Here is a 23,412-nt window from a genome sequence, read left to right on the forward strand (position 1 = left end):
TCTATAACGTAGACATAAATAGCTATAAAATGTTTTTATTTACATCTTTATATGCTAAGAATTTCACACACTTCATTATAAATATTACCAAAAACTATTAACATTTAAAAAAAAGAACAGATAAAAATATGTACTATAAATAGGAGTACAGCGTCCCAAAATTGATTATTGAATCTAGTTAGGAAACTAGCGAAGTCCGCACGAAACGTTTTTACCTTGACGCGCCGGGGGAGTGACGAAACAATGCAACGTAAGCAAAAGCAAACGCCGCTACGAATCACAATCGTTTAGGCATTAAAATATACTATTTCTACGAGAACATTAAACACTAGTACGTACAAAGAATGATTAAAATTAAGTTTAATTAACTAGTTATTGTGTCAATGTAAATACATACAGAACCTCCTCTTTCTTGAAGGCGGTTAAAAGATAAAGGAAAAGATATTTACGAATTCTATTATTTTCATATTGTAACATTAATTCTATCTTTTTGTCGTGCGCAATTTTTCTGCAAATTATGATAGAGATAAAATTAAGGAACTAGTCTTAGGAAGCCATCTATTTTATTATACGTACTGTTTTTTTCTTCTTAACGTTCCATCATTTGATAATCCATCTTAAATTTCGTTGTTACGCTAGTAATAAGTACAAAGAATGTCCCTTGCTTCAAGCAATCGTGTCTCTCGCCGAATCAATTGCGGCCGCCGTCCGTCGACCGATGCTGATTACTATCTAGCACGCAAACCCGATCATCAGCCCTACGCACGCCACACGTAACAACGGACAAAAGAAATTCTTTCTCCGAACATAACACCAAATAGCTCTCAAATTATATAGAAGCTTGATCGAATAAATTGTTTCAAACATTTAGTTGTCGAACTATCGATCTATTAAATATTAAACAAAGAAAACTCAAAAATATTTTAGTTAAATTAATATAGTAAAAAAAATCAAATACAGAAGTCTTGCTTTGTACTTTATACATTTGCAATTAACTGTTGCAGTATTAAATAGTTAATTTTAAATGTCGCAGTTTGTGCAACAATTTCTTTGCATGTTATTAACAATTTAAATAAGGCCATTTTTCCTCTCTCTCGACACTCCAGCGACCCTGACGTCCGTCGTAGCCGACGGCTCGAATGCAAATGAGCATCGATTCGCCGTGTGACGTCTAACGCGCCCTTCTCACCCCTTTCTTTTCCAACTACCCGCTTGATTTACAATCCCGGATACGCATACCCCATTCGATATGTATGGAGGTAAATTACCAGGGTATTTTTTAACTGTCACAATGACACGATTATTTAGGGCGCCGCCTTTACTTTCCGAAGGCTTTGAATATTCATACGACATTAGCAATCAATAACAACTACATAGCATTAGTTTTCGCGTGTACGCACGCAATCCTATGTCGTATAAACAAAATAATTTATCCGTTTTTTTACTTCTAGTGCGTTATTAAAGTAAAGGTGCGATGATATCTAGCCATGTGTTAGCTCTCCGGATCGACGTGACGTCTCGCCACGGTCTATAGGCGCTGCGAAAACAAATCCGTACGAACCTTAGGTGTTAAAGTAAAAGGTGAACTTAAAAAAAACATTCACCTTTCTTTCGAGCGCCGGTTCGATAAGCAAAACTTCCGTGACCGGACGGCATTAATTGAGTGCGTTTTTTACATTGTATATCCATCAAAAATGCAAGTCGTAATGGCCGCCGGAGAGTGATAATATCAGCTTCACACTATAGTTTGAAGATAAGTAAAAGAAAGATCGATAGATGTGAGGCCGCTCCGCCGTCTTGTCGCGCGCTATAACAAAATGGCGTACTTCAATATTGTAGAAGCAACCTTAGTTTTTTTTTGACAATATTCCGAGACACGTATCGGTAATCGTCCTCGCGCAGTCGCGGAATAACAAAACATGTGTGAGGAGATCAAAGGCAATAATAGACGTGTGTTGAAATTTATCGATGGCTCGGATATTGAACTGTGAATTTGTAATATACTAATTGGATGTAAGCGTTGAAGCTTACGCCGCGAGACACGACGGACATTTTAATATAACCATTGCTAGTTATTGTGTTATTGCTGTTTATTTTTAAAACACAATGTACGTGACTATTGAACCAAAGAGTTTTAAGTTTAATATTGCATTACATGTAACGAATTAAGTCTGTTGAATCTTATGTCCATCGATGGAACTTCAAAAATACGGGGAAAAAGCAATTTGATTATAAACAAATGTATATTTCACTCACGCATTTCAATAAAATTGTAATAAAGGCGTAAAACATATGTTCTGTCGTCTGATGAATAGGGACGGAACGTTCAAAGCGCGACAAGTTTTTTTTTTGTCGCAATACATAAAATTATTCAAACTGGACTTGATCGATTGTACGATCTCACTCAATTATTATACAAACGACGTACAATGTCAAACATTACGACTCATCTCGAAACTAATTTATAAATTGCTTGTAACTAAATGACATAACCTCTAACATCGTAATAAAATATATTTCGTTCGTTTAGGTTACATATTTATGTATATAATTTAAGAAACTTGTAAGTACACGCTTCGAGTGAAATGGTCATATGTTAAAAATATTAAAAACCGAATGCCCAATTAGGTGACCATTAAAATGTGAAACTGGGCAATTATAAAAACGAATCACGTATATAGAGTTATTGTCTAACATTTATGAGTAGAGCCGTGAACATTATGGTCATGCGGCGATGTAATCAGGATAGCGGCGGCCATTTTTATAAATTTATTTAGATCACGTTCTCAGTCATAAGTCGTTAAGTCAGTGAATGGTGATTTCACAAAAAAAACACGGTTGTACACAAAAAGTTTATAGTGGAGGACACGGGCGTTGTCTGTCGTTTGCATACCTAACTATTATCAATGTGGAACGTGAGAATGTAATCTATCTTATACGCCAATTTTCTATTAAATTGCAAAATGACAAATAATTTAGTCCGAATGTCGCGGAGCCCACACGCAATATGATATTCAGAATTAACCATGAATATTCGAATGTGTTGTCAAATTCTGTAGTACCTAAGACTTCCCGCCTTTTTTATTAAAAAGTTACACATCGAAAAGGACTTAATCAGCTAACGTTGTCAATATAAACGATCGTAACCTTTTCGTGTTGTTTTTGTTTGTAAAAGTTGCCGCTGTGAAAAGTTCAAACTCGTATGTTGTCGCGTAACTTTACTTTATCTATGATCATGTTATTGTTTCTGATGTAAAAAAATATTCCACCAATGTTATGAATATTTCGAGATATAAAAAAAATATAAATATAAGGAATTACGTAATTGTAATCAGTATTTATATTTTTGTTGCAAACAAATTCCCTCTATTCGGATTTGGGCAAAAGCTAGTGGCGCATACAGCCAGGATTAAAAATGAAATCGCTGTTTATTTCCATTTTATTATCTGTCCGCCATTGCAGCCGTCATCGCGAGCTTGTGAAGCGGTGGCCACATCGCCACAGTGAATATTTTCAGTCCGCGACAGGATGCGTGCGGTCTCAGCGCCGCACTCAAGCCGCTCGTATTGTTTCGTTTTAATACAGCACTTACTCACAAAGAGACTCTTTGCCGACTTAATTCGAATTGACGGTTTTATTTTTCAATAAATAAAACACTCTTTAACGTCCAAATAAAAGTACAAATCCGTCGCTTTCAATGCATTGTGCATTTTATTAACGATCGTCCAAGACACATTTTCTCTGAATGCGACGTCGATCTGACAAAAATGCTCCCAACGCAATCGACGAACATATCGTCGGTTTTAAAATTAAATTTAAGAATGCAATTAAGTCTTTGTAATCCTTGAAAATAATACGTTTGCGTCTCATCGAGTTCCCGTTGTAAAACGACCACAGAGTAAATATTGTTTTTCCCGCGCGCGCGAAAGTGCGGCCGGCGCGTGTCGTGTGTCATTTGTTATGTTTCGTCGAAAAACAAAATATCGACGTAAACGAACCTTCAGCCGCTTGACAAACATCTGTCGGTCGTCACTAAAACCGTCTCGTACTCAATTTATATAAAATTAAATAAAAATGTAAAATAATTAAATAAATCATACACGCTAACGTCCGTAAAACAAAAGGAAAAGATTAAGTTAATTGTAATTTTTTTTTTCGTTTTCTTTTTTTGCACATACATTTTCGACATGCAAATATAGAGATTATTAATCTGTGCTATAAATTATAAAATTTTTACGAATGTGTTACGATGACCTTATCTTTATAACTGTTGTATTTCTTAACAATGAAATTAAATCATTATAAAAATATTTGATCACTCTAATTTTGAGAGAACAGATTTATATTTACAACAATGGCCCCAATTCAAAAAGTCTAGAACGTATTAATTCGTAAATCATAAATGCACCAAACAAGAAGGAACTTTGTTTAAACTAACAGCATACAAAATGTCTGCACTTGAATCGAATAAATCTTAAAGTGCAACATTCTTTATATAAAATTAATTACGTCCCTTAATTAGTATAATGTAGTACATCTATCAGAGGTTAAGTAGTGACAGTTCATTGTGTATCCAGAGACAATATGTTGACAGAATGAATGACCGCGGGACGGCGCATGAATTTCGCGCGCAACTACATTTTGTTTATGGTCGCACGCGCCAGGGGCGGCTTAGGAGAACGTGTCCTCGTTCGGTGATTATCTCGAATGCGCGATACGTCGTTCTGTTGTTTTAATGACCTCGCTAATTTCAATTGTACCAAATATAACTTCAGTATTTATCACTTGGCAAGTCTCTTAGCGGTTGATGCGGCGCCACGAACTATGTACCGATTCGCGACACAATTTAAACGCAATTAAAATCGCTTTTGCTATATGAAATACTGTTATAAATGGCTCTTAGTGTTACGAACAGAAATAATCGACCCTAGGCTTGTATTACTTTGACACAGTATATCTAACAAGCAATCTTAATTAAGGTTTTAATTTGAATCTAACGGAACTGCGTACATCATTCCATAGAGCGAAAAGATGTTTCTAACTCTTATTGATCATATTGTAAAACCAAATAACATTAAAAGCGACAAAATTATAATTTTAAATGAAATTTTATGTTTCATTTCGTAGTGGGAACAAAAGATGGCACGGTGGGTCCGACTTTCGGGAGAAGCGATGGCGAAGGGGATGATAGACTGGCGCACATCCTCACCGAGGCCTCCCACATGATGAAGACTCCAGGACCGGTTACTAACGATGACTCAAGGAGTAACGAAGACTCTTGCTCGCCCCGAACACAATGCCCATCACCATTCTCCAACAAGGTAAACTATCAATCAACTTAAATAAATAATAGATAAATTCTTTCTGTCTAGCTAGCATTCGAGACGCATTCACCAGACTTGGAGAGATTAAAGATAGAAACTTTAATTTATTTCAGGATTCAAGTCAAAATAGAAGATTGAAGAAGTACGAGAATGACGACATCCCTCAGGAGAAGGTGGTCCGGATCTATCAGGAAGAGCTGGCCAAGATTATGACGCGGCGAGTCGAGGACATGCGACACAGTCGCGAGGGCTTCCCTGGGTAAGTAACAATTTAATGAATTTCAACTAAATATATAAAACATAAATTCCGAATTAATATTTATTGTCTATTTTAAAAAGTTTTAGTTTACCACAATAACCTTCTTGTAGTCTATGACATATCATTATCTTAACGCATAATTTTAATTATCTGATAAATGAGAACAGCAAATCTAAAACTAACGTGTAGCATGTATCCTCCATTTTTCAGCGGCGGTATGCCCCCGCACATGGAGCGCCCGCCCGAAGATATCCGCATGGCGCTCGAGGCCTATCACCGTGAGCTCGCTAAGATGCAGCCAGGCGCCAACCTGCCCAACCTACCCAACCTGCACGGGCTACCCGGTGTTCCTGGCGTGCCTCCCTTCCCTAACCTGCTCGCGCTGCAGCAACAGGCCATGCAGGCCAATCCGCACATGAACGGCGCCGGCGCAGTGCAGGACCTCTCGCTTCCCAAAGACAAAAACGCCAAAATGAACGGAATGACTGATAGCGATAAGGACAAACCCATGGATGCGGAGGAAGCGATACGGCACGCGGGTAGCGCCTTCTCCCTCGTGCGGCCTAAGCTGGAGCCCGGCCAGTCCACCGGCTCCTCGGCCTCCAGTCCCCTCGGCAACGCCATTCTGCCGCCAAACGAGGACTTCGGTGGCTCCGCAGCCGCCAGCCCCTTGCAAAGGATGGCGTCGATCACGAACAGCCTGATCTCTCAGCCGTCTAACCCCCCGCACCACCCGCCGCCCCAGAGATCGATGAAGGCGGTACTCCCTCCGATTACGCAGCAACAGTTCGACCTTTTTAATAATTTAAATACAGAAGAGATCGTGAGACGAGTGAAGGAAGCCTTAAGTCAGTACTCCATAAGTCAGAGGCTCTTTGGCGAATCGGTGCTCGGTCTATCTCAAGGGTCTGTGAGCGATTTGTTAGCGAGGCCGAAGCCGTGGCACATGCTTACGCAAAAGGGTAGGGAGCCTTTCATCCGCATGAAGATGTTCCTGGAAGACGACAACGCGGTGCACAAGCTGGTCGCCTCGCAGTACAAGATCGCACCGGAGAAGCTGATGCGGACAGGCAACTACAGCGGAGCACCTCGTAAGCATTTCAGTTAAATCTTTTCAAAGAATAAGATTGCGAGTAATCAGCGTATATAATGAGAAATTAATTTGATTCTCGATCGATGCTATCTTGATTTTTTTAATTAAATTTTATTAAAGTGTTATTTTTCAAACTAAATATTAATGACTTATAATAATATACATTTCTACCAATGTACTACAACCTCATACTTTCTATTTCCAGCATGTCCGCCAAACATGAACAAACCGATGCCGCCAACACAGAAGATGATCTCCGACGCGACATCCCTGCTGAGCAAGATGCAGCAGGAGCAGCTGCTGAGCTCGGGCCATCTGGGCCACCTGGGCCAGCCCGCCCCACTGCTGCTCACCCCGCCCGGCTTCCCCCCGCACCACGCCGTCACATTGCCCCCGCAGCACCACGACAATAACAAGGAACGAAAACCTCCTCCCCCTCCGCAGCCTTTACATCAACCTCCAGTAATGCGAGGGATGCACCAACATATCTCCCCGAGCGTATACGAAATGGCCGCCTTAACGCAAGACCTGGACACGCAAACGATTACGACCAAAATAAAAGAGGCACTTCTAGCGAACAACATTGGACAGAAAATATTCGGAGAAGCCGTTCTCGGATTATCTCAAGGATCAGTGAGCGAGCTTCTGTCGAAACCGAAACCCTGGCACATGCTTAGCATCAAGGGGCGCGAGCCTTTCATAAGAATGCAGCTTTGGTTGAGTGACGCGCACAACATTGATCGCCTTCAAGCTCTCAAGAACGAGAGACGCGAAGCCAACAAGAGACGAAGGTCGAGTGGACCAGGCCAGGATAACTCATCTGATACCTCGTCCAATGACACGTCAGAATTCTACCATTCGAGTTCCCCGGGTCCAACTTCAGGGGTTCCGTCGGCCAAGAAACAAAGAGTTTTATTCTCCGAAGAACAAAAGGAAGCTTTAAGACTTGCATTCGCTTTAGATCCATATCCCAATATGCCTACGATAGAGTTCTTGGCGGCCGAGCTTGGGCTTTCGACGAGAACGATAACTAATTGGTTTCATAATCATCGAATGCGGTTAAAGCAACAAGCGCCACACGGACTACCGGCTGAGCCTCCTGCGAGGGACCAGTCCTCAGCGCCCTTTGATCCTGTCCAATTCCGATTACTCCTCAACCAGAGAATACTCGAACTCCAAAAGGAACGAATGGGTCTCGCAGGAGTGCCGCTCCCATACCCTCCGTACTTTGCAGCGAATTCAAATTTTGCCGCATTGATCGGTAGAGGTCTATTGCCACCCGAGGAGCAGACGAAGGATACCTCTAGCGGTCTCGATCTCTCTATGCCCCTAAAAAGGGAACCGGATGGAGATGATTTCGAGGACGACGACGTGGAAAGCAACCTCGGGTCCGAAGACTCGCTGGACGACGACTCGAAGACTGAGCCCAAAGCGGCATCGACGCCCGCAGGCAGATCGAATAGAAGAAAGCCAGCGGCGCCTCAGTGGGTGAACCCGGACTGGCAGGACGAGAAGCCACGGAACCCCGACGAAGTTATCATAAACGGTGTTTGTGTAATGAGAAGCGATGACTTCAGGCGGGAAGCGGAGGAAACCGTGAGGGTGGAGCCCTCGCCGGTGCCGCGTGAGCCCTCCCCGTCCCCTTCGTCGGTCCAGCCCTCCCCGCATACACACTCCCCGGACGTCCTCCCGGAAGACAAGATTAAAACGGAAAATGAGGACGATCGGTGGGAGTATTAGACTGTAGCCAATGTGATAGTGAACTTGCCGAGTGTCTTAGCGGTTGAAACGGGTCCGTGAGTGTAGTTTAGTGTACTGGTGAGTCGGGACGATTGTATTTATTAGATAACTGACTACGTCCAAAGGATCGCCGGAGCGACGTGCAGTGCAAACTTCGTCTAGTTAATTGTGTTTTGTTATAATTCGATTGTAAGGCCAAAGACTTTGTAAATAACCTCTGTTAGCTTTTCGTGATAATGCCAGGCATACGTCCCACACGGACGAGAAAAACTTGCGATACAAAAATATGCATTTTGCTTTAATTTTTTTTTACAACCGTACCCTGATTCGGTACAAATATCTGAGTATTTTTAAGTGATGGTTTTATTTTTTTTAATTCGATATTTGTAAATAATTATACCAAATACGTTGGAATGTCGCCTGGGAGCCACGACTCTGTATATAGGTAGGTAGGTTAGAATCACTTTGTACGATGTAAGAAACTCGTCGGCGATAATTAAGGCTAGGGAGGTTCAATTAATTGTTAAATAAATTTTAAAGTGCAATCAGATGTAAATTTAAGCTATGGTCTAAACTGAACCCCAGTTGAAAAGTATTATTATGTTTATATGAACCGGTGAGGTTTCAAATATTATAATTGGGTTATATAAGTTTTAAATTTAAATTATGAATGTTTATTTTATACTATTGTATGTTTTACTATGTATTATTTGATACGTAAGCGGTACGGCTCAAGTTTGTGATGTGAAAGTGACATTGACAGTGACAGCTGTCAGATTTATTTTCCATAGACTATCGACTATCTTTTATCGCTTGATTCAACCAACTGCCCTTATTGTTAAACACAAAAACGACCTCTATTGATTTTATATATTTCTAAAAAAAACGTACAAATAAGCAAATAATGTATTGCTTGTGGTTATAGTTTTATTTTATATTAGCAATAAACTTGCTTTTAAAATTATTTCTGTTTATCTGTTGTTTTATTTTTATTTTGCTTCCTTTTTTTATCCTTATTTTTATTACTAGTTAATAACGAAATTTTAAATGTATATTAAAATTGAAGAGGAACCATACTCCTTGCATCATGTGTAAATAATAGAAATTCAGTTATTCTTGTAAATAAAACGCCACGTTAGGTAGAAAATTAGAAATTAGTGATATAGAACACTGAAATGAACTAAATATTAAAGGGTTTATTCATGAATATACAAAATTATATTTAATGAATTAATAAAAAAAATTGTTGACAGCCCTTGATGTATCGATGCCAAATACACTTCGGTACCAAATGTTTTAGATTTCGTAATGAAATTAATAAAATGAAAATCTTTCAAAACTTTCAGTTTTAGATCTACCAACCATACATATCGATGTTATTTATAAAAAATAAAAACGATTAAGATGTAGCATAAGAATTAGAACTATTAGTCAATATCACAAGACCTTAGGCTGTTTAACAGTTTTTAAAAAAGTTCATTTGGTAACAAAAGTTAGGTTATGTTTCAGTTAAATGTCGTTTGCTTTCGTCTACGTTCATTTGTCTTCGAGCTTTTGCTTTTGAGAGTATTTATATAAATATTATTGTTGTTATTAAATGGTTGCCAAGAATAATTTTGGAGAAAACATCATTTTATATTTTCTTTGCTAACATTGTTAAATATAGATTAAAACATTTTTGTAATTAATATAGAGGTTATAACAATTGAAAGATGTAGAGAAAGATGATATAAAAGTCGTAGGCAATGTTTATATTGACATGATAAACAACGCAGTATCAAACGATCACACAGAGAATGACGTATTGTAATAAAATTGTGAATTCATCGTCTATATGCAGCTCTCGAGAAGGATTTATAATCTATTTATTAGCGCAAGGCCTGTATGTCCCGTTTTATTTTATCAATTTACAGCGTACTCCAAAATATTCGAGGTAACCTAGAAAATAATACGCCATCTTGTATTTTATTGTTGTGTTGACATTGAAAGATGGCAGTAGTAATGCAGTGTACATATATAGCGTATAGTCAACTATCGTATGTTATCTCCATTATATTATAAAAATAGTAATAAAAATTATAGCGATAATTATTATTGTTCATATCATAATATTAATAATGATGCTGAAACCATTGTCTTCTTTCTGAACAATTTCTAAAGTTATTAAATTAAAAATAAAGAAATTGCTAATCCGTATTTGTTTTATTTTGTTAATTGTTGTTTTGTGAAATCAAAATCTGCGTATAAAACATATCTGCCAATTATCTTAGACAAAATAGAAATAATGTCTTATACAGGAATTTTTGGTTTTAGAAGCCAACGCTGTCTTCGACTTGAAGTTCTGGCGGAAATGGAATGAATAATCACAAAATGTTCTCTCGATTTCAGAACTCTCTTAATACATAGACCAACTATATTACCCGAAAAGATTTTACACTGTTTAGGTAAACACGAGTTTTATTTAACCCTTTGACCGCTAATGATAGATAATTAAAATAATAAAAAGGTTAACTTATAGAGACAAAACAAACATTTAAAAATAATATCAAGAAATAAATTTATTTAAACCAAAGATAGAACAGAATGGAAAAACAAAATCGCTACACAAATAAATAATTATAGTAATTCAAATTAAATTGAATTATTCAATCTACTTCTTCTATAACAGGGCCGTCGGAGTTCCTCTGCTTTCCACTTCCCGCTCCATGCAGTTTCATCATAATCGGACCACAGAGTTTCTTTACTTGCTTCAGTTTCTCTTCGTACTCCTCCTTTTCTGCTAAAGTGTTGCCATCTAACCATCGTAAAATTTCCTCACACTTTTCCGTCGCTCGGGAGCTTTCAGAACTATTAAGTTTGCTACCAGCAACATCAACAGCTTGTTTAACATCAAATACATAAGTTTCTAGTTGATGTCGCGCAGCAATACGCTCTTTTTGTTTATTATCCTCATCTTTGTACATTTCAGCATCTTCTAGCATACGCTGTATTTCAGCCTGAGAGAGTCTGCCTTTATCATTCTTTATAACTATATTTTTACTCTTGCCAGTGCTATTTTCTTTAGCGGAGACGTTAAGGATTCCATTTGCATCAATGTCGAATGTAACATCAATTTGTGGTACACCACGAGGTGCGGGTGGTATTCCAGTTAGATCGAAAGTTCCAAGCAGATTATTATTTTTGGTCATTGCTCTTTCACCTTCGTACACTTGAATGTTAACAGCGGGTTGATTATCTGAATAAGTGGTAAAGGTCTGAGAATGCGTGCAAGGGATTTTAGCATTGCGCTCAACTATCTTTGTCATAACTCCACCGGCCGTTTCAATACCCAGAGATAAGGGGGTGACGTCGACTAAAAGCACGTCCTGAATCTTAGAATGACGCTCGCCACTTAATATCGCAGCTTGAACAGCTGCCCCATAAGCCACAGCTTCATCCGGATTAATAGATAAATTGAGTTTTTTACCATTGAAGAAGTTTTGGAGTAAATTTTGAATCTTAGGTATACGAGTTGAACCGCCAACCAAAACAATATCATTAATAGAGCTTTTATCCATTTTGGCATCATTTAAAGCTTTCTCCACAGGTTCTAATGTGATGCGAAATAAATCAGCGTTTAGTTCCTCGAATCTTGCTCGTGAAATTCGTGAAAAGAAGTCTATTCCCTCGTAAAGGGCGTCTATTTCTATATTTGCTTCCGTACTAGAAGAAAGTGTTCTTTTAGCTCGTTCAGCAGCAGTGCGCAGGCGACGAAGCGATCTTGGGTTCGATTTGATATCTTTTTTATACTTTCTTTTAAACTCATCAGCAAGAAAGTTAACAAGCCTATTGTCAAAATCTTCACCGCCAAGATGAGTGTCACCGGCTGTAGCCTTTACTTCAAAAAGAGAACCTTCATCAATTGTAAGGATGGATACATCAAAAGTACCTCCTCCTAAATCAAAGATTAAGACTTTGCGTTCTCCTTTTAAATTCTTGTCTAGCCCGTAAGCCAAAGCAGCAGCGGTAGGTTCATTTATTATTCTAAGTACGTTTAAGCCAGCGATAGCTCCAGCATCTTTAGTGGCCTGTCTTTGTGAGTCATTGAAGTAAGCAGGTACTGTTATAACTGCATTAGTGACTTTGCTGCCTAAATACGATTCAGCTGTTTCTTTCATTTTAAGTAGCACCATGCTGCTGATTTCTTCAGGAGTGAATACTTTTGCTTTTCCTTTAAATGATACTTGAATCTTGGGTTTTCCGTTATCATTGATAACTTTAAAGGGCCAATGTTTTATGTCTTGCTGCACAGTGGGATCGTCATACTTTCGCCCAATCAATCGCTTGGCATCGAAAATAGTATTATCTGGGTTCATAGCTACCTGGTTTTTGGCCGCATCTCCAATCAATCGTTCGGTATCAGTGAACGCAACATAAGAAGGAGTTGTTCTATTACCTTGATCATTTGCAATTATATCTACGTTACCATGTTGCCAAGCGCCCACACAGGAATATGTTGTTCCCAAATCTATACCCACAGCAGTCATTTTTGTATTTTTATCTTTTATAAGTTTGAAGTTTTCTTGAAATCTTTTTAAACGTGCACAAAATTTTACAATACAATATTTCTTTCTTTCTTCAGAAGACTAATTTTCAACCAGTCATTTTCTTATTAGTCTGTTAATACTTCTGTACAAGCCAACAAATATAAACGGTTTGAATAAAATAAGGAAATTATTCATAAAATACTAGTTTTTAGTAGGTCATCTTACTCTTTAAATTAATTTAGAAATAGCGCACACAAAATAAAAAATATTACAAGACTGGCAATAAAGATTTGAGAATTGGCAACAACAATAAGTAAATGTCATAGTCAAGGTGACAGTGACATTTATAAACTTCAAATAAAATAAGAATTTTGAATTTTAGTTAACAAAAACAAATTAAATACTGTACGTTAATAAAAGAATTTGTTTATATTAAGACTAAGACTATTGTGTATTGTAAAAAAAGGTTTTAAAGCATCCTATTTCTTTTATCAACGATTGTTATTCTTTATAATTCTAGAAACAGCGCACGAGAAATCAAAACACTAACTAAAACTATTCATATGTTTACCGATGTAAATAATTCTTAAATTAAAATGAGATATGCGCAATTAGTTGTGGGTCCTGCAGGAAGTGGAAAGGTAATATTTTTTTTTATTTTAATATAACACTTAAACATCAAACTGACAAAATCATTTTAAATATATATTTTTGGTATTTCTTCTCAACTATATTTAACTGATGGATGTCTTTTCTTAGTCAACGTACTGTTCTACGATTGTTAAACATGCAAGTGATGCTAAAAGGATAGTAGAGGTTGTAAACTTGGACCCAGCGGCTGAACACTTTGATTATGAACCCCTCGTGGATATCAGAGAACTTATCCACTTGGATGATGCCATGGAAGATGAAGAGTTGAAGTTTGGACCTAACGGAGGCCTTGTATTCTGTATTGAGTAAGAATCAAAGTATTTAATTCACTTGTTATGAAAATCATTGCTTTTTAGATGTTACATTGAACATGTTCATAACTTACCTGGTAAATTTACTCTGAGTCAGTTTTCTTTTACTAAAGACTACCAGCCAAGTCATCTTACTAATATTATAAATGTGAATGTTTGGATGGATGTTTGTTTAAAGGTATCTCTAAAACAGCTGCATGGACTGCTGATGTTTGGCATAGATATAGAACATAGTCTGGAAGAAAACATAGGCTATTTGTGTAGTTTTTCTTCAATTCCACAGAGAAAAATTTCTATTGACTATTAGTACTAATATATTTAAATATATCTTTGTTTATATCTTCCCAGAACACTTCTAGAAAACAGTGACTGGCTCGAAGAACAGTTAGGAGATGTAGACGATGACTACATTTTGTTTGACTGTCCCGGTCAGATAGAACTGTATACACACCTGTCTGTGATGCGTAAGATTGTGGAGCTGCTAGAAGGCTGGAACTTCAGGATATGTGTTGTCTTCCTTATCGATTCACAGTTTATGGTTGATGGTGCAAAATTTTTATCAGGTACACAGTATTTTATAATGTTATTATATTTATTGCAATGAAAATTTACTGTTAGATAAAAATTAAATCCAATAATGTCAAAATGCGTATTGTCCAATCCGGGGAAGAGTTACATATCTTTTGACATCATAAAGAACTTTTTTCAGATCACTTGACTTATATATTTATTCTTTTTACGCACTTGACTATGCCATGTGATTTAAACTCTCAACTATTTGATCGGAAATCTGTACTCGTAATCAATGAGCTATTGGTACTTAACATTATTTAACTTTAATTGATGTACACCTTTCATTTTTCATCTTATGAACACTGAAAAGTGATTATTATGTTACAGACCAACCAGAAAAATTATGTTTTAGTTTTTATTACTAAAGATTTTTATTTACAGGTACCATGGCAGCACTAAGTGTTATGGTGAATTTGGAACTACCTCATGTCAATGTTTTAACAAAAATGGATCTGCTCACTAAGACAGCTAGAAAACAATTAGACAAGTAAATATTTTTTTTTAAATCTAATTTATGAACAAAAGATTGTCTGTCCATATGTACATTCTGTCCTATCATCTTATGTTATTACATTCTTTCTCTAATATAAATTTCTTTATCCACAAAAAAAGTTACAAGTCTGTCGCTAGTGTTCTGTGTTGAATCAACAAAAAAAATTGTCTATACCTCGGTGGGGGCGTTTTATTTCTTATTTTACTTATTAACTGGAAAACAATAACAAATCATCAACGGCTGTCTTAATTACTGCTTTCCGATCTAGATAAAAATTCAATGAATCCGGAGAACAAAAAAAAAAACGAGATTTTTTTTACAATGCCGTTTTTTTTTTCCAGTTACCTGGAACCAGATCCGCACGTATTATTAGCTGATATGAGAAACGCTCATTCGAAATGGCACGAGAAATATGCAAAATTAACAGAAGCCATCGGAGAGGTTATAGAGAATTTCAGCCTCGTTCGTTTCTATCCGCTCAACATAAAAGATGAAGAGAGCATAGAGAACATACTTATAACCATAGACAACATAATCCAATATGGCGAAGATGCGGATGTCAAAATAAGAGATTTTGATGAAGAAAATGATGATAATGTTAATTGTGATTAAAATAAAATTACAAAAACATATTTTTGTTTTTTTAATTAATGTAAAAAAAAATCTTATACTATAGGAAGAGTCGGAACAAGTGAGGGAATCAGAACATTGCCTTTTCTCCTAGTTTTAATTTTAATTAGTAAATTGCTCACAATATAACATAACTATTGCATTAAATATAACAAAACTTAAAATATTAAAAGTATGTTTTATTGATAAGTCTTATTTATTATTTCTAAACATTAGTAGTAAAAATTGAATGAAGGGCAACTATCTCGTAGTTAGTTTTCGACAGAACTATTTATTAAGTTAAGTCATGCTATGAATAAAAGCTTTTAATTCAAAGACAATATATTGGATGTCTAAAAGTAACTTGGAACCTAAACAATATAGTTTTTATACTACAAAGCCCTTATATTCAATGCTGAACATAATTAGATCATACCTTGCATACCATACCACATATCATACCATACCACATACCTTGTGGTCACCATTGACGTTACTGAACACATACTAATTGTTCAGCGATCATCCTTGACAAGACTGAACATATACCCTTAGTCAGTGGTCATCTATGACAAGACTGAACACATACTAATTGGTTAGTGTTAATCTTTGACAAGACTGAACACGTATCATGTGGTTGTGGTCATCCTTGACAAGACTGAACTTATACTATTTGTTCAGTTGTCATCGTTGGCGATGCTGAACACGTACCGGCAGCAGCCGAACTGCAGCAGAGCGCCGTGTGGCAGCAGCGCAGAGCCCTCCCAGGCACCACCGCCTCCTGGCGTTGTACTACCGCACCGGCACTCCTCGTCTTCTTCCCAAGACGGACGCACTGTCAGGGCGCCATTGGGCCTAAGTCGAGATTAATAATAATTAGGAAGTTAACACTAAACTGTTAATTTTCTGATACTTGACTTTAAGCAAAGGACAAAAGAAGTCTCTTAAATCGATTATATGTTACTGTCATACGATTATTGAAAATTTATTAACGCAAGACACTGATAAGTGAAAAGTGGTGATATTTTTATCTTTTATACTCTATGAATGACTGCTGTACTGTCATTATGGTCAGTAAGGCTCTTGTGTACATTTCCCATATTAAATCTACACTAAAGGAAATCATTTAATGACTCTAAGTGCGACATTAACATACAATTAAGTTAAAGTAAGTATCTACCTGCGTGGCGGTGGTTGCCTGCTATGTACTAGATCTCTGAGAGCCGCGGCGCGTGCATCCGCCTCCTGTACCGGGTCTGGTGCTGCACCCTCGCCCTCCGCTGGGCGATCTGCCCCCACTTCACGCGGCGACCAGTCGCACGTGTACAGCACACCATTCACACGGCTTCCGAACTCCGAGTAGTTGATCAGCTCAAAATGTCCTGTCACCTGGACAAGGAAGACACAGATTGATAATTTTCACTTTTTTGTGTTACTAGCAGACGTTTGCGACTTAATCAGCGCAGAATTAAAAAATAACCTAGTCCATCTGTTTACCTTCTAGAAAATCAACTTAAATATTGCATCAAAAAAAAGAAAAGAAAATTTAAAAGTACCTCATCGCAGAATATAAGTGCGTGTTGCGCGGAGGCGTGCCGGCAGTGCGGGGACAGCGGCACCTCGCATCCGTGTGTACCCACTGACACGCTCGACAGACGCATCGCCACTCCGCTCCCGAACCGAGCCTCCCCACCCTCTCTGTACACGTACATCACCTCACTATATACCCCCACTGAGGGGCTCAGAGCCTACCCTATGTTAGTAGACCATAGTCAGTGCTAGCCCCGTGCGGGTAGACTTCACATATATCTTTGAATTTCCTTACAGATATTTGCAGGTTGCAACAAGATGTTTTCTTTCATCGTAAGAAAAAAAAACACATTGATATATAACGGGATTCAAACCCAGGACCTGCAAATTACAAGTCAAGTGCTTAACCCCTAACACATATGTAAGGTAACTGACCTATCAACTTTGACAGGTGTGAGCACAGCACGCACAGGGAGGTGCGGCTGGAGGGCGCTGGTGTCGCGGGGCGTGGCTTGAGGTGGTGGGGGCGGGGCGCCCCACACGAGGCGTGCAATGCGCTCGCGGTCTGCACGTGCGAGGAGTTCAGAAGGCAGGGCGGCGCGCCGCACGCCCAGCCGGGCCAGCCGCGCGCGCTCCACCCCGCCCAGCAGCCGCGCACCAGCAGCACCGCCTCCAGCACCGCACCCGCGCCACCGCCCTACTACTGCCTCGCCACATGCTATCTGTTACACACACATATTCATTTAATTCTTACTTAAACAGTCGCTTAGTATTATTCATTATGTTAGATATACATCTACATACAAGAACAAATGTAAAATTTCGCACCGGGGTCATATAGTACTGTCTTACATCTAAATTGTTATTTTGATAAATATATATCTTTATATATATAATTCTTCTGTGAGTGTGTATGTCACTGAACTTCTGTCAAACAACTGGAGCGATTTTGATGAATTTTTTTTGTGTGTGTTCAAGGGGATCTGGGAATGGTTTAGATTCACAATTTTGTCCGCTGGACAATGTTTTTTTAATTAATTTTTAATTTATTAGTAGTTGTTGATTTTGGAATGTTTTACATTGGATCCGACAGACGGCGCTATATATATATATATATATATATTTAGCACCTTTCTCTGTTTTTATTGTTCTAACTGTCGCACGCGACACCGTCCGCGCAAAATAAAAAACAAATTAGTAGCTTATGTTTTCTTCCAAACTGTTCTTTGTTTATGCCTAATTCCTGTACTGTTCTGTTCTGAAGATATCTACAAACAAACATCCATCCAAACATTCTCATTTAAAGATTAGTAAGAAGCAAGATGTAACTACCAGGAAAACATAACCTTTGAATACATTTAATGTGAAATCAACTTTAAGACATGGAAATAAGGCATAAAATGTAATGCATACATTGCAAGTGCGAAGTGACCAAGGTGTACCTGCTGCAGCTGCTGCCAGGCGAGCAGCTTGACGAGGCGATCATCCAGCAGATGCAGATGTCTATCGACGGCAGCCAGCAGCTGGTCTACACCAGCGTCGCGCAGCTGCAGGCGGTCAGTCCTGGCTGCGCGTGCTCCCCCCCACCCCCAGCCACCGGACACGCGCCGCCGCTTCACCTTGCTCGTCAGGTACTCGAAGTCGGAGTCTGACAACTCACTCGATGAATCCGCTTTTTCTTCCTACAAAGAATTCACCCTTGAAGTTCCTGACAGACTAAATAGGCACAAAATGCCGACAGCTTATAGCCTATCCATGTATAGAGGTAGTTTCACCATCAGAAAGTTTTAAAAAGAATAAAAAAATGATATCTTTCGTTTACCTTCTGTTGAGGAGTTGTGATGGCATCCAGGTCATCGTTTGCGTCATCCTCGCTGGCGGGGCGCAGCGGGCAGGAGCCGCCCGAGTACTGCGGGCAGCCCGTGTTCATGCAGATGCGGTGCTTCTCCTTCACGCCCTCCTCATCATCAGACTCAGAGTATACTCCGCCTGCCTGCAGCTTTTTTAATACTGCATACATAACATATAATCTTATTAATATTATTTTTTTTTATTTTAATTGTGATAGTTTAGATGGATGGATGAATATTTGTCAGAAAATATCTCCATAATGGCTGAACGGATACCAATGAAATTTGGCATAGATATAGAACATAGTCTGAAAGAACACATAGGCTACTTTCTTTTTTTTTTATTTCACCATCGATGCGTATTTTTATATACAAGCAGAATTGTTTACTTCGCTTTATTACTTGAATATCGAGTATTATTTTGGAACAAAACGTAAATATATATGTATTTATTTCTCATTTGTTTGTAACCATATAACTCCAGAACAGATAAACCGATCTAGACTTAAATTGGAATATGCATAGATCATAGTCTAGAATAGGACATAGGCTACTTAGTTTTACTTTTAAATTCATCCGAACGAAAGGGGAATGTCTCCGGACGAAATATGCAACAGCTATTTAAACTCTGTTCGCGAACAATTTGCGTGGTGTTCGCGAACTATTAGAGTTGTGTTCGCGAACTGTGGGATTTGGTTTTGAATGTTTTTACGTGTGTTTTGTACCATTATTGCATCGCACATGTTCCCTGCGGCTGGGCAGCAGCGGCGGCGGGCGGCGGTAGTGCAGCCGCACCATGGCCGGCACCACCACGCGTCCGCGGTACCCCCACGCCTTCACTCTGACGTACATCACGACACATCACAACACATCACAACACGCACAACAATTGTATACCATATACATAATATGTATCACACAATATGTAATTTTACGAAACGATTCAAACACATCTTCAAAGAATAAGTTGTAAAAAATAATTCTGAAACATCTATGTAAGGATTGTACGTAGTAGAAAGACGACATATACTCTCTTAATTACAATAGTGTTCCATTTTTTTTTTAATTCAACTATTAAATCACAGTGGTAGAGCCCGCTTTAACATCTTCGCACGAATTGGCCCGGCTCGTCCAGTGAAATACCACGACCACACAGAAGACAGGCGTGAAGTGGATGCAATTCCGCGTTTCGTCTGATGAGTGTGCGTCCCGGAGGCCTAATTTAGTCCTCTTTCCCTTCCCATCCTTTTTCTTTAAATCAAAGGATGGGAAGTGAAAGTGGACTTTCCGGATGAGAGGATGCATGGAAAAGGAAAATATTTTCTTTCTATGCATCCTCTCCTCCGTCGATTAAAGGTAGGCAACGCATATGCAATTGCGTATGTCTATGAGCAACGGTAACTTCGCTATTTCAGCGATTTCAGGTGACCGCTCGCTCGTTTGCCACCTTATGATATAAAACAAACAGTAATAACTTATCATCTTTTAGACAATTACAGTAACATCTCAATAATTAGTACAGATATTTGAACATCGGCTACTAACAGATTACACACCACTATTATCCGGGATACAGGGTCCATTGAACCTGGTACAAACCTAAAGGCAGGCCTGGCTCTCCTGGCGCGCCGTATGAAGTCAATCTTGATGGCGTGCTGGTCTACCGGCTCAGAGAACTTATCCCACAGAGCCACGCGCTCCGTTGCTGATATAGAGTTCACCAGCTTCCAGTCCTGAAATTATATTACGAATATATAATAACTAACCTGGTAATAAACATAGCATATGTTATACAGGGATAGTGTAGATTCCCAACAGTGAAAGAATTTTTCAAATCAGTTCAGTAGTTTCGGAGTCTATTCAAGACAAACAATAAAATCTTTCCCCTTTATAATATTACTAAGATGTGGATATCAATGCATGTTTGTTAGAAAATTAATAGAATAGTAGCTTAAAATATTTTTTTAATTATAAAAATAGGTCGATTATTTTATTCAATTTTAAAGCGTCAGCTAAACATATTCTGGATTTGACTTGAATTTAAAATACATTCTAGATTTGTTGATAACACTTACGATATATTTCTCCACATGATTGGGACACATCCATCGTCCTGTGGGAAGAGCGGTAAGCGGCGGATCCAGACAATCCTGTACCAAATAATACAATGCTAAAAAGTGACAAAACTTAGTAAAAAAAATCACAAGAGTGGGCAAAATGTTGGACCTAGCAGACAATCACAAGAGTGGGCAAAGTTTGAGCTAGTAAAAAATGACATAAGTGGGTATTATGTGAGACCTAATACACAATTGCATAAGTGGGCAAAATTTGAGCAATTAGAAAATCACATGAGTGGACAAAGTGTTCTACCTGATGGAAGAGCAATGGGCAATAGTCGCACTGCAGCAGCGGTGCAGGCTTGCAGGTTCCACGGCACACATAGCACGCCTTGGCCGGCAGCGGCACGCAGCCCCACGAGTCCACATTCACCACTGTAGCGTTGCCGTTCTTACTGCCCTCTGAATACCACAAATTTGATTATTTTACATCATTTTGTATGTTAGGATTAATGAACAGTATAAATGTATTATTTTTGTTTTTATATTAAAAAAAGTATCTAATAACGAAATTGGTAATCTTATACTGTTCAAATGATTAAAAAATATATATTTTTCTTCCTTCTATGCTACTGAATCAATTGTCAAGATATTTTGGTAGGATATTCTTTAGATGCTGACTAAATAAAAACGTTTTTTCTTTTCAAAATGTATTAAATTATTGGCTACTGATTTTTTAACTAATATTTTATTTAAAATTATTGGCAATTTTAAACAATAAGATAGCCATCATGCGGTGTTTGAGTTTAAATAAATGTTTACCTTTTTCAGTTCCTGGAAATATCATTGGTATCCTCATTTCTCTCGGCAACTCAAACTGCTTGGGGTTCATAACTTTAGCCGCTTTGACGAGAATCTCCATTGGTGTGAGTTCTTTCTTCTCTTCTTCAGGCTCCTTGCTGACTTCCTCTGTTTCTTTGTCTTCTTCAGACTCCTTGTCATCTTCTTTATTCTTCTTCTTAGCTGATGTACTTGCCCTGTTTATAGTACTTTGATATTGTAAACTACTGCTAAGATAATTACAGATATATAACTTTTTTCTAGGGTTTTATTAGTATACTTTTCGTAAAAAACAGGATTCTAGCTGTGATTATTATTATGAAATAACAGAAGCTTAAACAGCTTAATTCTTATGTTTTACTGTAATCACGGGATATCTTGTTACACAGCTATTTATGCATACATAAGATATATCAATCTCTCTAAGAGATAAGATGTTTAACTGTAAATTTATCAGCAATGCAAACTCTTGAATAATTTGTCAACACATTCAGTACCACTAATTCACCTAGTTACCTAGTTCTCTTCTCAGTATCAGACTTATCAGCCGGTGACTGAGCTCTGGAGCTTCGTGTTGATGACTGCTTCTCATCAGCTGCACAGCACTCACGGCACAACCACAAGCCAGTGGGGATATCACTAACCTCTAATGGTGGATCACTGTAATATTATAAGAACCAATATTAATATACTTTAAGCAAATGCTAAATTATAAAAGTGTTCAGTCTTATATTACTTACTAGCATCCAAGATGAAAGCTGGCTGGACAGCGATCACAACAAATTAAGTCACCTCCTTCGCCACAAGCGTCACAGGAATCATGATTGTGACCCTTACCAGGTCTTTTATAATATGGATGTTGAGGCTTTTTGGGTTTCGGTGGAATCAAATCTTCATCGGGTGGCTTAATTATCGCCCTTATAAACTGAAATGACATTAACCTTTATTAGATTAACCCGACCCTTAGTATAATTACTTAGTATAGCCCATTGTCGAATTTATTCCAAACTATTTTTTATAATAGATAGATAAACCGTTTAACTAATACACTTACAGGCATAAGACCACCCGAGGTGTCGAGATCATACGAAATGTTAGACATTATTTATATAGTAGACAATTCGAGACAAGGAGGAATAGCTGTTAGAACATATATAATATGAAAAAAATATTCCAGCTAGACTATTAACTAAATTTTAATGTAATGTAATTAACAAATCTTAATTGTTTTATTTGTTCTCTATTTTTAACAATATAACTCGCATATATTCAAATTTGAAATAGGAAAGTTAACTTTATAAGTTTAATGAAAAAGAAACCAAACGAAAACAATTCAGTCGGCAAAAGATGGCGGTACGGAAGCTATGACATTTGTTTGACATTGACACTGACAGTTGCTTTGGTATTGCCATCACAACCGACTTTCAAAATTTAACTTCAAATCAAAGAGTACGTAACACACCTTCCCATAAAAGAGTAGGTACGTTTTTCTTCTTTTCCCTTTAAAGCAAATATGCCGCCATATATTTTTTTAAATAGTTTTTGCCATTTTTTAA

General features: G+C 37.9%; 4 protein-coding genes across 7 annotated transcripts in view; 2 read left to right on the top strand and 2 right to left on the bottom strand.

Moving 5' to 3' along the window:
* cut (homeobox protein, cut) overlaps positions 1 to 9,365 on the top strand; it is a 143,347-nt gene extending 133,982 nt beyond the window's left edge. The window contains exons 7-10 of one of the 3 annotated variants that reach the window (XM_013312316.1): positions 5,128 to 5,321; positions 5,438 to 5,583; positions 5,773 to 6,674; positions 6,882 to 9,365. In XM_013312316.1, the coding sequence (XP_013167770.1) occupies positions 5,128 to 5,321; positions 5,438 to 5,583; positions 5,773 to 6,674; positions 6,882 to 8,416 (2,777 nt within the window). In that variant the 3' untranslated portion in view covers positions 8,417 to 9,365. The remainder of the gene's footprint in view (positions 1 to 5,127; positions 5,322 to 5,437; positions 5,584 to 5,772; positions 6,675 to 6,881) is intronic. The other 2 variants (XM_013312317.1, XM_013312318.1) reach the window with 2 other exon arrangements.
* Positions 9,366 to 10,948: 1,583 nt separating this feature from the next.
* Positions 10,949 to 13,024, bottom strand: LOC106117831 (heat shock protein 68-like). Its single transcript, XM_013312293.1, has one exon. The coding sequence runs from the start codon at positions 12,940 to 12,942 to the stop codon at positions 11,062 to 11,064; it is 1,881 nt and encodes a 626-aa protein (XP_013167747.1). The 5' UTR covers positions 12,943 to 13,024; the 3' UTR covers positions 10,949 to 11,061.
* A 471-nt stretch (positions 13,025 to 13,495) lies between these two features.
* On the top strand, positions 13,496 to 15,602 carry LOC106117832 (GPN-loop GTPase 3). The gene is made up of 5 exons (XM_013312295.1): positions 13,496 to 13,583; positions 13,702 to 13,898; positions 14,253 to 14,467; positions 14,859 to 14,964; positions 15,312 to 15,602. Exons 1-5 carry the CDS (start codon positions 13,539 to 13,541, stop codon positions 15,580 to 15,582), a joined length of 834 nt encoding a protein of 277 aa, XP_013167749.1. The 5' UTR covers positions 13,496 to 13,538; the 3' UTR covers positions 15,583 to 15,602.
* A 46-nt stretch (positions 15,603 to 15,648) lies between these two features.
* LOC106117830 (PHD finger protein 12) lies at positions 15,649 to 23,080 on the bottom strand. Of its 2 annotated transcripts, XR_001227899.1 has the most exons (15): positions 22,911 to 23,080; positions 22,597 to 22,781; positions 22,373 to 22,516; positions 21,839 to 22,053; positions 21,330 to 21,478; positions 21,035 to 21,109; positions 20,559 to 20,692; positions 19,685 to 19,800; positions 18,932 to 19,119; positions 18,552 to 18,791; positions 17,545 to 17,831; positions 17,136 to 17,277; positions 16,760 to 16,968; positions 16,047 to 16,434; positions 15,649 to 16,015 (listed from the first exon to the last, which is right to left on the bottom strand). XR_001227899.1 is itself a non-coding variant. In XM_013312292.1 (14 exons), exons 1-14 carry the CDS (start codon positions 22,956 to 22,958, stop codon positions 16,257 to 16,259), a joined length of 2,310 nt encoding a protein of 769 aa, XP_013167746.1. In that variant the 5' UTR covers positions 22,959 to 23,080; the 3' UTR covers positions 15,649 to 16,256. The 2 variants fall into 2 exon arrangements, 1 of the variants encoding a protein (XP_013167746.1); XM_013312292.1 differs by having other exon boundaries at positions 15,649 to 16,434.
* Between the last annotated feature and the right edge of the window lie 332 nt (positions 23,081 to 23,412).

This window comes from Papilio xuthus, unplaced genomic scaffold, assembly GCF_000836235.2.
Source record: "Papilio xuthus unplaced genomic scaffold, Pxut_1.1 DF827679.1, whole genome shotgun sequence".
NCBI classification, from domain to species: Eukaryota; Metazoa; Arthropoda; class Insecta; order Lepidoptera; family Papilionidae; genus Papilio; species Papilio xuthus.

Excerpts from the sequence above, each read along its gene's own strand:
- LOC106117830 (XM_013312292.1), bottom strand. The coding sequence starts at position 22,958 with ATGTCTAACATTTCGTATGATCTCGACACCTCGGGTGGTCTTATGCCT. Across the intron at positions 21,479-21,838 it reads ATTTCCAGGAACTGAAAAAG|AGGGCAGTAAGAACGGCAAC; the intron begins GTAAACATTTAT and ends TGTGGTATTCAG. Across the intron at positions 16,969-17,135 it reads CACTTATATTCTGCGATGAG|GTGACAGGACATTTTGAGCT; the intron begins GTACTTTTAAAT and ends TTCCTTGTCCAG.
- LOC106117832 (XM_013312295.1), top strand. The coding sequence starts at position 13,539 with ATGAGATATGCGCAATTAGTTGTGGGTCCTGCAGGAAGTGGAAAG. Across the intron at positions 13,899-14,252 it reads GGCCTTGTATTCTGTATTGA|AACACTTCTAGAAAACAGTG; the intron begins GTAAGAATCAAA and ends ATATCTTCCCAG. Across the intron at positions 14,965-15,311 it reads GCTAGAAAACAATTAGACAA|TTACCTGGAACCAGATCCGC; the intron begins GTAAATATTTTT and ends TTTTTTTTCCAG.
- LOC106117831 (XM_013312293.1), bottom strand. The coding sequence starts at position 12,942 with ATGACTGCTGTGGGTATAGATTTGGGAACAACATATTCCTGTGTGGGC.